Source organism: Heterodontus francisci, chromosome 24 (assembly GCF_036365525.1).
Source record: "Heterodontus francisci isolate sHetFra1 chromosome 24, sHetFra1.hap1, whole genome shotgun sequence".
Taxonomy (NCBI): domain Eukaryota; kingdom Metazoa; phylum Chordata; class Chondrichthyes; order Heterodontiformes; family Heterodontidae; genus Heterodontus; species Heterodontus francisci.
This window is the reverse complement of record NC_090394.1, coordinates 27,102,012-27,118,082: the sequence shown is the minus strand read 5'-3', so window position 1 is coordinate 27,118,082 and position 16,071 is coordinate 27,102,012. Positions and strand designations below refer to the sequence as shown.

General features: G+C 44.1%; 1 protein-coding gene across 2 annotated transcripts in view; it reads right to left on the bottom strand.

Annotated features, from left to right (window-relative positions):
• Nucleotides 1–16,071, bottom strand: part of LOC137383261 (actin-related protein 2/3 complex subunit 1B-A-like) — a 47,904-nt gene that overhangs the window by 3,586 nt on the left and 28,247 nt on the right. For both annotated transcript variants that reach the window (XM_068055799.1, XM_068055800.1), the window contains exons 4-8: nucleotides 15,054–15,276; nucleotides 9,696–9,803; nucleotides 6,944–7,150; nucleotides 5,057–5,132; nucleotides 2,892–3,088 (exon numbers count right to left, since the gene is read on the bottom strand). In XM_068055799.1, coding sequence (XP_067911900.1) covers nucleotides 2,892–3,088; nucleotides 5,057–5,132; nucleotides 6,944–7,150; nucleotides 9,696–9,803; nucleotides 15,054–15,276 — 811 coding nt within the window. The remainder of the gene's footprint in view (nucleotides 1–2,891; nucleotides 3,089–5,056; nucleotides 5,133–6,943; nucleotides 7,151–9,695; nucleotides 9,804–15,053; nucleotides 15,277–16,071) is intronic.

Genomic DNA, 16,071 nt, shown 5'->3' with positions numbered 1-16,071 from the left:
CTAACCTATTGTGCATTTTGTATGATGTTATTTATGAACTCAGACACTTCTACCTGAAGCAAATAAAATGCAACCGATAAGAATATTAACTGTGTCAGTGATATTATGTTAATAAAGAAACTGCTGAGGATGGATTGCCATATGTTTTTCCACAGGGTAGAGAAGGGGGTAGAGAGAGAGAGAAACGTGGAGGGGAAGGAGAGATGCAGAACAGGAAAGAGATTGAGAGGGGAGAGGGAAGGAGATGGGGAAGGTAACAGCAAAAATAGAAAAAATAATGACAGGGAATGGGATGAAGATGTGGAGAGGGTTGGAGGAAAGAAAGGTTGGTCCTTTACAATTCAATGCACTTGCGCAACAGAGATATTAGCAAGAAGCCTGAGAAGTTAGAAGCTCATTCACTGGGAATGGTTTATAGTAAAGGAGGAGTTTAAAGAGGCAGATAAAACATCAGAAACTTGTGCAAAAATAAAACTAAACAAATAATTGAATCAATAGAAAACGCAATATTAGACATTACATAAAGGACTGTCTGATTCGTTCTCAAGCCAGTCTCTGTGGGTGTGGTACATTGAGTCACCCAGAATGCTGAATTCATTATAAGAAAATAAAAGTTTGAACATTGCTGGATGAAAACAAGTTATAATCCAGACAAGTTGAGGGTCTGGACCAATACTTCCTGGTTGGGTTCAATATCTCCTGAATGAACAGCTTGATTGGTCTAAATGATTTCCTGGATTGAACATTTATAGGCTCTGTGTTACATAAATAGCTATGTTTGTGGAACTAATTTTTCACTTACAAGACCCACAATAATTAAATTCACTTTCTATTATGCAACTGCTAACCAACTGAATCAATGTTTGATCTCATTCTTTCTTGTTTTCAAATCCCTCCAAGACCCATTTCCGGTGATCTCCATTATTGGTGACTGCTTCTCTCCCGCTCCTCCACATCAATGGCCTTTCCATTTGGTCTTTACAGTCCTGCCTTCCACAATTCTCCCTCCAAGTCATTTTCTTTTGCTGCCTCTCAGGAACCCTTCTCCTCGACTGTACCTACAGAGTCCCACAACTTCTTCATTCTTTCTTTCTCCTGATTGACGACAACTGAGCTGATCCTCCAGCTTCTTAGGTCTGCTGAGCAGTGGAGTTCCTCCGGGAAACTGCTCACCAATATACGAACTTTTATGAGCTACAAGATGAACCTGTGGTGCAATCTGGGAGAGCTGTGCAGTGGCCAGAGGTTGTAACTGGCCACACAAGAGCAGCTGCAATGGAAAGTCCACACCAGAGGTGGAGGCATCAACACCCTGAAGTTACCTGCAAGTTGAAAAGTTCCTTTGCTTTTCACTATCATTGAAAATGGAAAGTGACTCCTCACAAGTCATGCCGAAACTGAATTTTCCTCAGAAGCAGGTACATATGGACAGCTACTGCTGGCTTGTCCCAGCTCTGATACCAAAACCTAGTCAATCCCCACTTACATACAACACAGCTGTAGATAACTATTTTAAGCAGTTAAAAGTGCATGGGGAAAAATGGTTTAATGAATGGAGCTAAGTGGTAGCTCTTTCATTGAGTTGGCACAGGTGTGATGGACTGAATGGCTTCCTTTTGAGCTGTAAACTTCTATGATTCTAGGTCGCATTCTCAGGTTTTAGAGCTTGAGCAACCTATTTCTTTTCATTTTATCTGATCTTCTCTCCATTGTTTTATGAACTTGGTGATGTCCTTCATGAGGTCCCTGTGCCCTGTACCGAAGCCCCGTGCCCTGTACCGAAGCCTCTCCCCAAGGGTCAGTTTTGGGTCCATTGGTCTTTTCAATTTTTAAAAATGGTCTTAACTCGTGTGCAGGACCAGCATTATATAATTTGCAGATGATATGAAACTTGGCAGAGTAGTAGATAATGATGAGGATAGTTGCAGACTTCACAATGGCAGACAGGATGTTAAAATGGGCAGAAGATGGTGGCAGATGGAGTTCAATGCAAAGAAGTGTGACGTGATGCACTTTGGGAGGACTAATATAGAAAGACAGTAGACTATAAATGGCATGATTTTGAGAAGTGTAGATGAGCAGAGAGAGCTTGCTGTCCATATATACAAATTTTTAAAGATGACGGGGAATGTCAGTAAGGTGGTTAAAAAGCATATGGGTTACTTGGGTTTATAAATAGAGGGGGAAAAAAAGCAGAGGTCACGCTAGAACTTTATAAGTGACTGGTTAGGCCTCAGCTGAAGTATTATGGTTAATTTTAGGCAACACACTTCAGAAAAGATGTAAAGGCGTTAGAAAGGTTGCAGAGGATGTTACCAGGGATGATGGAATTCAATTATGAGGCGAGGTTGGAAAAGTTAGAGGACTGTTCATCTTGGTGGAAGCGGATTCCATAAATAACTTTAAAGGGGAATTAGACAGGTACCTGAGGATAAGGAACTTAGTGTTATGGATAGAAAGTGGGGATGTGCGACTAAGCATGACTGCTCTTTCAAAGAGCCAGCACAATTATGACAGGCCTAATGGCCTCATTCTGTGCTTTAAGTTTCTATGATTCTTTAAACAAAATTTTTTTTTTAAAATTAACTGTTAAATGTAACAGGAAGGGACAGGTAGGTCCTGGGGTTTTATTTTCCTCCTCTCCCAGAAGATTACATCGCAGTGGGGGTGGTGCAGTGAAGTGTTTAATCACACTGCTACAGCCACTGAGAGTGTGGGGAAGGCCTGGTGACCCAGCTAGTCTTTTCCTCCTACTAATTTTGAATGCGATATGTTTGAGTGGGGTCTAAACCGCGACTATCTCACTCTGAGTGCTGCTCTCTTGTGCTCTACACCACCTTGCTGCTCCTAGTGGCCCCATATTTTGGTGGCAGGCCAGTCGTACTCCTTACCTGATGCTGTTCTTGTGCAGAGACTCTAGGGTGGCGTTGTTGTCACCAACAGAGGCATTTTTGTCCAGGTTCCTGAACTTTGCCAAAGCTGTCATCCCACGCTGCACATTCTGCTTAGGAACATCCAGCTTCCTGCTGAATGACACCGTGTCTTTGCCGCTGTCATAAGTGAACAGCACTGGGTAGCAGTCATGACCCTGCGAGAACAAGGCAGACACAAAATGAATCCTCAGTCCCATTAAATTGCAATTTACTTACATCCAGGGACTGAATGTTACAGTAACACTGCCAGAGGTTGTCTTCTGTTGACGTGCATGTCTTCAAAACACTACACCCAATTGATTCAATGTAAAACTTGGAAAAGATTTCTCTCTCTAACTTCCTTCTTAATAAAGCACTGTCTCATGCTGGACTGAGGCCCTATGGGTATTAGCAGCCTTTCAGTAGTTCACGCTCCATGGGTAAGCCTCATCAGCAGGTTAATCTCTATAGGGATTCACAGTGATGCCTGGTCCTATCCTCCGCTCATGTCCACACAAGCACAGCAGAGGTGACCAGGCAGCAGTCTGGAGTGAACAGTCTGACTGATGTTCCCCTCTCCCTCACTGAGGTGCTGGGCCAATTTGGTGTTCAAAATACTGCCCTAGTTAACTCAGTCTAGGCAGTCTTCTGGTTGGCATTAGCTTAGCACAGGATACATTTATTCACTGAGCCATTTCTCAGTTAGAGCTGGTGCAAAATATAACTGCCATATACATCTCCTTCAGCACCAACACAGAGTATGTGATCAAAAAACCTGCTGCAGCACAAGTTTTTATGGAATCATAGAGTCTTGCAGCACAGAAAGAAGCCATTCGGCCCATCATGGCTGTGCTGGCTCTTTGAAAGAGCTAGCATATTAGCCTCACTCCCCTGCTCTTTCCCCCATAGCCCTGCACACATTTCCCTTTTCAAATACATATCCAATTCCCTTTTGAAAGTTATTATTGAATCTGTTTCAGGCAGTGCATAACAACTCACTGCATAAGAAAAGAATCCTCGTCTCACCTCTGGTTCACCCATCACCCCTGTACTCACTGATCTACATTGGTTCCTGGTCAAGCAATTTGTTGCTTTTAAAATTCTCATCTTTGCTTTCAAATCCCTCCATGTCCTCGTCCCTCCCTATCTCTGTAATCTCCTCCAGCCCCACAACCTTCTGAGATAGCTGTGCTCCTCTAATTCCCTTGGCTATTTCAGCGCCCCAACACCATTGGTGGCTGCACCTTCAGTTGCCTAGGCCCTAAGCTCTGGAATTCCCTCCCTACACCTCTCTACCTTGCTTTCCTCCTTGAAGACACTCCTGAAAACCCACCTCCTTAACCAAACTTTTTGACCTCTGACCTAATATCTCCATATGTAGCTCAGTGTCATAATGTTTGATCATACTTCTGTGACCTCTACCAACTAGAAGGACAAGGGCAGCAAATACATGGGAACACCAGCACCTGCAAGTTCCCCTCCAAGTCACACACCATCCTGACTTGGAACTATATCACCGTTCCTTCACTGTCGCTGGGTCAAAATCCTGGAACTCCCTTCCTAACAGCACTGTGGGTATACCTACCCCAAATGGACTGCAGCGGTTCAAGAAAGCAGCTCACCACCACCTTCTCAAGGGAAATTAGGGATGGGCAATAAATGCTGACATAACCAGCGACGCCCACATCCCATGAATGAATTTTTTAAAAAGTGGTTTTACTATGATAAAGTCGCTATATAAATATAAGTTGTTTTGTTGCCAATTATCTTAAATCTATGTCCTCTGGTTACTAACCCTGTCAGTGGGAACAGTTCTTCCTTATTTACTCTATCAAAACCCTTCATAAGTTTTGTACACTTCCATTAAATCTTCCCTTAACCGTCTCTGTTCTAAGGAGAACAACCCCAGCTTCTCCACATCACTGAAGTCCCTCATCCCTGGTACCATTCCAGTAAATCATTTCTGCACCTTCTCCGAGGCTTTGACATCCTTCTTAAAGTGTGTGAAATAACTTTTTTTTTTAAGGTTTGAAAGGAATATCCCTGTAAACAACTTGGTCCTTTCTGTAGCGAGAGCGCACAGGGACACTCAGCTACCAGGTTCCGTTTGAGGGACGCCAGTGTATTTCTACCACGTGACTTACCGCTGCCACTAAACTGTTCTCAGTAATAAATGTAACAGTCAGGAGAGGTAGAGACTCTGTGTCAAGGGTAGCAATGCTGTAGGCAAGAGAAAATAGCTTGAGTCAGTAGCAAAGCCAGGCAAGAAAAATGATAAACACATTCTTGAAACTTCTCGATACTGCAAGGTTCAGTTCTTAGTTTTCTTTTCTTCCCCCGCCTCTCCTCTCTTCTGAAGACACTGTCTCGTGCTGGGGACGTGCCATCTGCTAGGACCTCAGCCAGATTGCCACTCTGCACTAGACAGCTGCTCAACCTGGACACATAAGAGATGAACCCAATCCCATCCTTCCCCAACATCCACTCATACACTATCCAGCTGAGGGTGGTGGTGGGGGAGGGGCAGGGAAGGGTCTATCAAATAGTGATCAGGAGTAGGACCTCTTCTGAGGCTAGGAATACTGAGGCTTATCATAATGTTCCTATTCTCGCCTCAGCTGCGATCAGTTAACTCAGTGAGTAGGGTTAGGGTTTAGGTCAAATTTGGAACCCTTCTAGTCTGTATTGCTCAGCTCCACAATGGGCCGCACAACTAACAAGAGCCCCTTTAACAGGTTTGAAGGTAGAACAGTGTTAAATATGGTCACAGCCCCTTAGAAGCAGCTGTGTGCTGTCACTAACAATGTGCTTCAATCATCAATAGTAATTGAAAGGTACAGAGGGGTTAGATACTCATCAGCGCCTAGTTTCAGATGTGAAAGGCCACGATTACGTACCCGATTTGGAGAGGCCAGGGTCCAGCCTGAAATTTGGCTTCAGGCCTTGTCTAAATAGTCTGGGCCAGCTACTGGTGCCTGTTGCACCTTCACAGGCAGCTTTCCCACGACATATGAAGGAACATTAGGCTGGGGACGTGCCATCTGCTGGGTGACTGTTGGTGGCAGTCTCAGGTGGATGTTGGAGGGACAGGAGGACAGCTGGAGGCAGGCAGATTACTGCCAGCAGGATTGCTGTGTAGAGGGGAGAAGCTGTCCTGCTCTCCCTGGCTCCATTCACATTTTAAAATAAAATGACTAAAACTTACTGTTACGGCGACAGGTGGTTCCTAGCCTGCACCCGCTCCAGATGAAGCTTAGCAGAGCAGGCCCAGAGCCTACTTGGCTTCTTGGGACATCAATTTCCTGAGGGGTCCCAAAATGGATGTTAGGCCCTCATGGACATACCGTAAGGGGCCTAATGCCTGTTTTAGGTGATTGCTAAGGATGCCTGAGGAATTATGCAACTCAATTTCAGGTCAGATGTCTTCAGGCATCCTTGGGGCACAGGAGGTTGGTCCCCAAAATTGGGCATCGTTGCACCCACATTACATCAGTAAAATGGGCACAATGATGTCCATTTTCTACCCCATAGCTAAATGGTTACTCTCATTAGGGCTGCCTTATGTTAATAGAAAGTTTAGAATATCCACTGGGAGATGTTTAATGATGTGTATATTACCCTGGTCAAATGAGAGAATGTTGCAGAGGCCTCTCAGCATGAAACTATGTGGACTCTGGAATCTGACTTTGTTATGACAAACTGCTTAGAGCAGTACTGCAAACATTTAACCTGAAAAAGGTTTACTGTGAATATCGCCATCATTGTCAGATGACCTTTAAAACCCACTCACTGGCTGATAACTGTCAATGTAACGCCTGTGGGGGGGCCGAGTACTAAGAGCCATTTGCTGTTAAATGTGGCTGGTGTGTTATTTGACACATTTTTTCTATCTACATTTCATTCACAAAATATCACACATTAACTAAACTCTACTGTATTATGTTGTTTGCATTACTATTTTTTGTACTTAAACATGCGCTGTTGACAGAGTCAACAGTACCAAATGTGCATGAAGTAAAATGGAGGCTTACGTTGTCTTCTTGTTACCATCGGTGACACACACAGTGCTGTCATGGCTGACCCAAACCAAGCGGTTCCCACTGTCGGAGAAACAAACTCCGTGAACCCAGCCTCCGGTCCCACTGGACTCAAACATCAGCTCTCCGAACGGCATTTTCGACCCCCATGGCGTGGGCGATGGTTTCTCCTCAACCTCCTTGATGTAGGCAGAGAAAACCCTGGCGACAAGAGTGCATTAGTGTAATTAGATTGCTGGCGACGTGTCTAAATTCTTACAGCAGGCGACTGCCAAGCACTGTGCATTTTTGCGATTTTAACTGGCTTCGGGCTGTAATAAATCCAATGAATGTGGACTCTGGCTCAGTTTCAAGAGTTTTCCATTGCAGCCTCAATGCAGCTACTATTTCAAGGTGTTCATTTTAAAACCACGGACAGTAATGGAACTAGGTCAAGAGAACAGGAATGCTCTAGTGCCTTATTGGACTTCTCTCACTGAATTTGTCATTCTTGGCATGTGACCCGAGGGGGTGGATGCTTGTCTGTGGAGGTCCACATTCCTGAGTTTGACCCTGACACCCAGCGGGAATCATTGGATACCCAAGCAGGAGCAGGTAGTCAAGGATGATTTTTTTCACCACTCTGCTTCAAAGGCACTGAAACCAACTTTAACCACCCTAACGATGCCTCGGCTGAAATCAGATCAACTTGGTACAATGCCGGGGATCAAAGCCATTGTGTCCCAGCACATGATGTTAAACAACTCTCTAGAGTGGAAAATTAGATTTCAATGCACATGCTCACTGCTGTACATGCTGTAACCTATTTTTACCAACAAAACTTGGATGTAAGAGATCAGAGGGAGAGAGGGGAGTAGGAGGAGAAAGGGAGTTACAGTGATATGAGCAGGTGACCAGAAGCTTGTGACAAGTGATTAGGAAAATGGGAGTCAAAGAGCGGAGAGACTGGAGATATGAGAGAGAGGGGAAACTGGGAAATCAGGAGCCAGAAGACAGGAAGCCTACAGTTAGAGAATCAACAGCAGCCTGGAGAGCAGAACTGGGCCAGAAGCTGGTGAATACACGGAGCTAGTTTGGGAAAATGTGAAGTTGTTCACTTTGGCAGGAAGAATAAAAAAGCAGAGTGTTACTTAAATAACTGCAGAATTCCGAGGTGCAGAGGGATCTAGGTGTTCTAGTGCATGAGTCACACAAAGTTAGTATGCAGGTACAGCAAGTCATAAAGAAGGCTAATGAAATGCTATCATTTATTACAAGAGGAATTGAAACTAAAAGTAAGGATGTTATGCTTCAGTTATACTGGGCATTGATGACACCACATCTCAAATACGGTGTTCAGTTTTTGTCTCCTTATATAAGGAAGGATGTAAATGGGTTGATGGCGGTTCAGAGGAGGTTTACCAGATTGATATCTGGAAATGAACAGGTTGTCTTATGAGGAAAGGTTGGACAGACTGGGCTTATTTTCACTGGAGATGAGTAGAGTGAGGGGAAACTTGATTGAAGTATACAAGATCCTGAAAGGTCTTGACAAGGTGGAAGTGGAAAGGACATTTCCTCTTGTGGGTGAGTTCGGAACTAGGGGCCACTGTTTTAAAATTAGGGGTTGCCCTTTAGGACAGAGATGGGGGAAATTTTTTCTCTGAGGGCTGTGTAACTTTGGAACTCTCTGCCTCGGAAGGTGGTGAAGACGGGGTCATTGAATATTTTTTAAAGTGGAGATTGATAGATTGTTATTAGACAGCGGAATCAAAAGTTATTGGGGGTAGATGGGAGTGTGGAATTCGAGACACAAACAGATCAGCCATGATCTTATTGAATGGCGGAGCAGGCTCAAGGGGCCAAATGGCCTACTTATGCTCCTAATTCGTATGTTCTTAATTTCTAACGTAAAGGGGTGTTACCTCAACTGTAAGTATGTTTGCCCCCTTTATTTTCCAAATAAGGCTGTATTATTGTTAATTTCTAGGTAAGATCCATCCTCTTTGATTCCTAGGAAAGCCAAGCTGCGAGCGTTGCGTTGGTCAATTTTTCATTAGTCATCTGTCTTTCAAGATTATAATTTGAGTTTTTGGGTTTGGTTAGCTTTGTCAAAAATTCAGTTGACTGTGGTTTAGGGCTGTCAGCATAAAACCATCTTATCAACTATTATAATAAAAACAAGAAATGCTGGAACCACTCAGCAGGTCTGGCAGCATCTGTGAAAAGAGAAGCAGAGTTAACGTTTCGGGTCAGTGACCCTTCTTATCAACTATTACACTGTGGTAGCTTTGTGATAATTTGCAAAACTATGTAATCAATGTTTTACCATGTGGTGAGTTTTGTAACATTAGGGAGCTAATCCTTCTTATCAGAAGCTGCCTTTATGTTCTAAGATGAGCAAGCTTTTTCACTGAGGCTTTTAGTGTTATAGAAATGAACATTTTAATCTTCTAGGAAGATGAACCTTTTAAAAACGTTTTAATCCCTCATTCATAGGAAAATAATTTTTTAAACCTTGGTCCTCCTTATTATAGCTGGATTCCTTCACAGTGCACCATGAACATATTCTGCATCAATAAACAGAGATAAGTGATGTGGCAATATGGGTCCTTGCAGGCCACACTATCCAGTAAAATTCACAAAGCAGGAACACGATCAGTGAATTCCGATTATTAAATCAAATGATTTTTGGAGAGAGAATATTAATGTCAATTCTCACAAACCCATCTGACGTGATAAATGTATCAAATCTTGTGCACGTTACCTGCATTTGAAGTCAGATGATCCAGCAGCCAACAGGACGTTATTGGGATGCCAGTCCAGACTCAGTATAGTGGAACGAATTGGTTTCTTAATATGTTTGCAAACCCACCTGTAAAATATAAGGTACAAGATTAAAGCCTGAGGTGATGCATAATGCAAACAATTCAGGTTTTCTTTAATTGCATGTTTCTTTCATTCCTTTCCTTACACTCACACATCCTTCGATGTGAGAGTGCAATTTGCATGAGGCAATGGCTTCTCCTTCATCTGACAGCAGGTACAGTAAGTGACAGTGCATTCTATCTTGTAAAAATATTTTTTTCATCTGCCTGAGGGTTCTTGCTGCTGGGAAATGGAACACTTTCCTTTACAGGCACTCATTGTCAGTATCAGGTTTGGTAGAGATAGATGCAAAGTAAAACTCCTTCTACTATTCCACTTCAAGGTGGCCCAGTTCCGAACTCAGAAGGGCACCTTCTACTGAACCAGTGCAACATTTTCCATTACCCTTACTGGTCTTCCTGTGGCTGTTCTAGGTGACGTTAGTGCTAATTAAAAGCAGTGGGTCCCGCCCACGAGAAACTAGGTTCAGTCTGCCAACTCATTTGCTTTAGACAGAGGTAATTTTGATCTAGGCTTTTTGAAAGTCAAAAGGTAAAAGGACTAGATGCTACCCCACTGCACTATCCAGCTTGTTATTTCCTCCAAGTCTCCAATCTGCTTGGCTGAACTAATGGAGAGGAGACACTGAGCAATGGCCGGACACTACTCGGAGGGAAGCAACTGGTACTTTCCCCTTAGCAGCATTAGGAGCGACCTTATGGCCAGGGAACAGTGCAGAGAGGGAGTTTCCACTTCACATTGTGATAGTTTCTCAGGTAACATGGAACCTTGCAATAAAACTTGGATTGGATTGTTAGTTAGGGCCTTTGGGGTAGAACATAGAACATTACAGCGCAGTACAGGCCCTTCAGCCCTCGATGTTGCGCCGACCTGTGAAACCATCTGACCTACACTATTCCATTTTCATCCATATGTATATCCAATGACCACTTAAATGCCCTTAAAGTTGGCGAGTCTACTACTGTTCCAGGCAGGGCGTTCCATGCCCCTACTACTCTCTGTGTAAAGAAACTACCTCTGACATCTGTCCTATATCTATCACCCCTCAACTTAAAGCTATGTCCCCTCGTGTTTGCCATCACCATCCGAGGTGAAAGGCTCTCACTATCCACCCTGTCCAGCCCTCTGATTATCTTATATGTCTCTATTAAGTCGCCTCTTCTCCTCCTTCTCTCTAACGAAAACAACCTCAAGTCCCTCAGCCTTTCCTCGTAAGACCTTCCCTCCATACCAGGCAACATCCTAGTAAATCTCCTCTGCACCTTTTCCAAAGCTTCCACATCCTTCCTATAATGCGGTGACCAGAACTGCACGCAATACTCCAGGTGCGGCCGCACCAGAGTTCTGTACAGCTGCAGCATGACCTCGTGGCTCCTAAACTCGATCCCCCTACTAATAAAAGCTAACACACCATATGCCTTCTTAACAGCTCTATTAACCTGGGTGGCAACTTTCAGGGATTTATGTACCTGGACACCAAGATCTCTCTGCTCATCTACACTACCAAGAATCTTCCCATTAGCCCAGTATTCTGCATTCCTGTTACTCCTTCTGAAGTGAATCACCTCACACTTTTCCGCATTAAATTCCATTTGCCATCTCTCAGCCCAGCTCTGCAGCCTATCTATGTCCCTCTGTAACCTACAACATCCTTCGGCACTATCCACAACACCACCGACCTTCGTGTCATCCGCAAATTTACTAACCCACCCTTCTACACCCTCATCCAGGTCATTTATAAAAATGACAAACAGCAGTGGCCCCAAAACAGATCCTTGCGGTACACCACTAGAAACTATACTCCAGGATGAACACTTACCATCAACCACCACCCTCTGTCTTCTTTCAGCTAGCCAATTTCTGATCCAAAGCACTAATTCACCTTCAATCCCATACTTCTGTATTTTCTGCAATAGCCTACCGTGGGGAACTTTATCAAACGCCTTACTGAAATCCATATAGACCACATCCACGGCTTTACCCTCATCCACCTGTTTGGTCACCTTGTCAAAAAACTCAATAAGGTTTGTGAGGCACGACCTACCCTTCACAAAACCGTGCTGACTATCTCTAATGAACTTATTCTTTTCAAGATGATTATAAATCCTATCTCTTATAACCTTTTCCAACATTTTACCCACAACCGAAGTAAGACTCACAGGTCTATAATTACCAGGGCTGTCTCTACTCCCCTTCTTGAACAAGGGGACAACATTTGCTATCCTCCAGTCTTCCTGTCGACAATGACGACATAAAAATCAAGGACAAAGGCTCTGCAATCTCCTCCCTAGCTTCCCAGAGAATCCTAGGATAAATCCCATCTGGCCCAGGGGACTTATCTATTTTCACACTTTCCAAAATTGCTAACACCTCCTCCTTGTGAACCTCAATCCCATCTAGCCTAGTAGTCTGTATCTCAGTATTCTCCTCGACAACATTTTCTTTCTCCACTGTAAATACTGACGAAAAATATTCATTTAACACTTCCCCTATCTCCTCCGATTCCACACACAACTTCATACTACTATCCTTGATTGGCCCTAACCTATCTCTAGTCATTCTTTTATTCCTGATATACCTATAGAAAGCCTTAGGGTTTTCTTTGATCCTATCCGCCAATGACTTCTCGTGTCCTCTCCTTGCTCTTCTTATCTCTCCCTTTAGATCCTTCCTGGCTAGCTTGTAACTCTCAAGCACCCTAACTGAGCCTTCACGTCTCATCCTAACATAAGCCTTCTTCTTCCTCTTGACAAGCTCTTCAACTTCTTTAGTAAACCACGGCTCCCTTGCTCGACAACTTCCTCCCTGCCTGACAGGTACATACTTATCAAGGACACGCAGTAGCTGCTCCTTGAATAAGCTCCACATTTCGATTGTGCCCATCCCCTGCAGTTTCCTTCCCCATCCTACGCATCCTAAATCTTGCCTAATCGCATCATAATTTCCTTTCCCCCAGCTATAATTCTTGCCCTGCTGTATATGCCTGTCCCTGCCCATCGCTAAGGTAAACCTAACCGAATTGTGATCACTATCACCAAAGTGCTCACCAACCTCTAAATCTAACACCTGGCCGGGTTCATTACCCAGTACCAAATCCAATGTGGCATCGCCCCTGGTTGGCCTGTCTACAGACTGTGTCAGAAAACCCTCCTGCACACACTGGACAAAAACAGACCCATCTAAAGTACTCGAACTATAGTATTTCCAGTCAATATTTGGAAAGTTAAAGTCCCCCATAACCACTACCCTGTTACTCTCGCTCCTGTCAAGAATCATCTTTGCTATCCTTTCCTCTACATCTCTGGAACTATTTGGAGGTCTATAGAAAACTCTCAACAGGGTGACCTCTCCTCTCCTGTTTCTAACCTCGGCCCAGACTACCTCAGTAGACGAGTCCTCAAACGTCCTTTCTGCCGCTGTAATACTTTCCTTGATTAACAATGCCACACCCCCCCCCCTCTTTTACCCTCTTCTCTGTTCTTAGTGAAACATCTAAATCCCGGAACCCGCAACATCCATTCCTGTCCCTGCTCTACCCACGTCTCTGAAATGGCCACAACATCGAGATCCCAGGTACCAACCCATGCTGCAAGCTCACCCACCTTATTCCGGATGCTCCTGGCATTGAAGTAGACACATTTTAAACCAAGCTCTTGCTTGCCAGTGCCCTCTTGTGTCCTTATAACTTATCTCTGCCCTCACTACTCTCAACATCCTGCACACTGGAACTACAATTTAGGTTCCCATCCCCCTGCTGAATTAGTTTAAACCCCCCCGAAAAGCACTAGCAAATCTCCCCCCCAGGATATTGGTACCCCTCTGGTTCAGGTGAAGACCATCCTGTTTGTAGAGGTCCCACCTACCCCAGAAAGAGCCCCAATTATCCAGGAAACCAAAACCCTCCCTCCTACACCATCCCTGCAGCCACGTGTTCAACTCCTCTCTCTCCCTATTCCTCACTTCGCTAGCACGTGGCACGGGCAACAACCCAGAGATAACAACTCTGTTTGTTCTCGCTCTAAGCTTCCACCCTAGCTCCCTGAATTTCTGCCTTAAATCCCCATCTGTCTTCCTACCTCTGTCGTTGGTGCCTATGTGTACCACGACTTGGGGCTGCTCCCCCTCCCCCTTGAGGATCCCAAAAACACGATCCGAGACATCACGTACCCTGGCACCTGGGAGGCAACACACCAACCGTGAGTCTCTCTCGTTCCCACAAAACCTCCTATCTGTTCCCCTAACTATGGAGTCCCCAATGACTAATGCTCTGCTCCTCTTACCCCTTCCCTTCTGAGCAACAGGGACAGACTCTGTGCCAGAGACCTGTATCCCATTGCCTACCCCTGGTAAGTCGTCTCCCCCAACAGTATCCAAAACGGTATACCTGTTGTTGAGGGAAACGGCCACAGGGGATCCCTGCACTGCCTGCTGGTTCCCTCTCCTTCCCCTGATGGTATGACTGCCTCCCGATAACTCCTCTCAATAATATCCCTCGGAGGGATATTAGCACTGGGAGATGGAACTCTTCCCCATTTCAGACACTCAGTTAGCATTAAACATTTGCAGGTGAGGTATAACACTGATTACATTTGAAAGAATCACTTACACTGTTCCAGCAATGTATTCAGCCCTATTGCACTGACGTAATAATATTGTCAGCTATAACTCAGTGGGTAGCATTCTTGCCTGAATCAAAAGGTTGTGGGTTCAAGCCTCATCCCAGAAACTTAAGCACATAATCTAAGCTGACGCTCGAGTGCAGTACTGAGGAAGTGCTGTGCTATTGGAGGTGCCTTCTTTTGAATGAGAGGTTAAACCAGGGCCCCCTCTGTCCACTAAGGTGGACAACACTATTCAAGGAGGAAGAGTTCTCCCAGTACCCTGGCTAATATTTACCCCTCAACAAACATTACTTAAAGATTTTTTTTAAAAATCTCATTGCTGTTTGTGGGATCCTGCTGTGCACAAATTAGCTGCCACGTTTCTTACAATGGGGACTACACTTCAAAAAGTACTTAATTGGCTGTAAGGTGCTTTGGGACATCCTAAGGTTGTGTAAGGTGCTATATGAATGCAAGTCTTTAGTGAAATATTTGCCAGTTCCCATACCAGTCTGAGCTCTCAGTATTGCTGATTTACTGTCAAATAGAGGCCACTCGGTGCTAGCGTCATGGGTTGCTCTATCACACCTCTGCTCTTTTAGGTTCACTTCCTATTCTAATCATTGCAAACTCACCAATCATTGTCCTGCTCAAAGTAGCAGATTGAAATCAGTCGTGAACCGCTGCCCACCGCAAACTTGTTCTCCTTTGGTGACCACTTCACACATCTGGCGGCACGGTTGATTCTTAGGATGACAAGAGTTGGCTTCCAAATATTGCCCTTCAGGGACCAGACATAGGCATTACGGTCAGTTCCACAGGTCACGATTCGATTGCTCTCCGGAGCCCAGCCAATCCCTAATTCAAGAGCAATGTCATTGGACTGGATTGATCACAATGTATAACAGACAACAGATTCTCAAGAGTGTCTTACAGTCCTTAATATATAAATAGGGAAACTCGTAAACAGTAACTAGGACTGACTGAAAGCAGAACTGAATGGCCATAAATATAAGAAAGTCACTGTTAAATCCAACAAAGAATAGAAGAGAAACTTCTTTACCCGGAGAGGGGTGAGAATGTGGAACTGACTACCACATGGAGTGGTTGAGGTGAATAGCATAGATGCATTTAAGGAGAAGCTAGATAAGTACGAGAGGGGGAAAGGAATAGAAAGATATGTTGATAGGATTTGAAGAAGAGGATTGGGAGGAGGCTCGTGTAGAACATATCCACTTGGGCCGAATGGCCTGTTTTTGTGCTATAAATTCTATATAATTCAATGTAATCCTGAGCACCCTAGCAAGGGAGCAAATTGTCAGTGTATAGTGAAGATGTAGCTGAACTGGGCTCATACTAAACTCATTCAGTTAATAGGCATTTATATTTTACAGTTTATTAAAGGGCTTGAATTATACTACAGCAACTATTGGAAAACAGCTGTCTTGAACATATTGTATATTAGGATATAATCTGTACTGTAATGATTTTCTCGGTGTATAATTGTTGTCCGTAACTTGTAATAACTTGTATTCCTTGTGGGTGTGTGGGGTTTGGTGGAATGTACTTGTGTAGACTACATTCCTGTCATGAGTAACCCATATTGAAGTAGACTGTGGTTAGGTTATACTTAGGCATGCTGTGCAAGTCAAT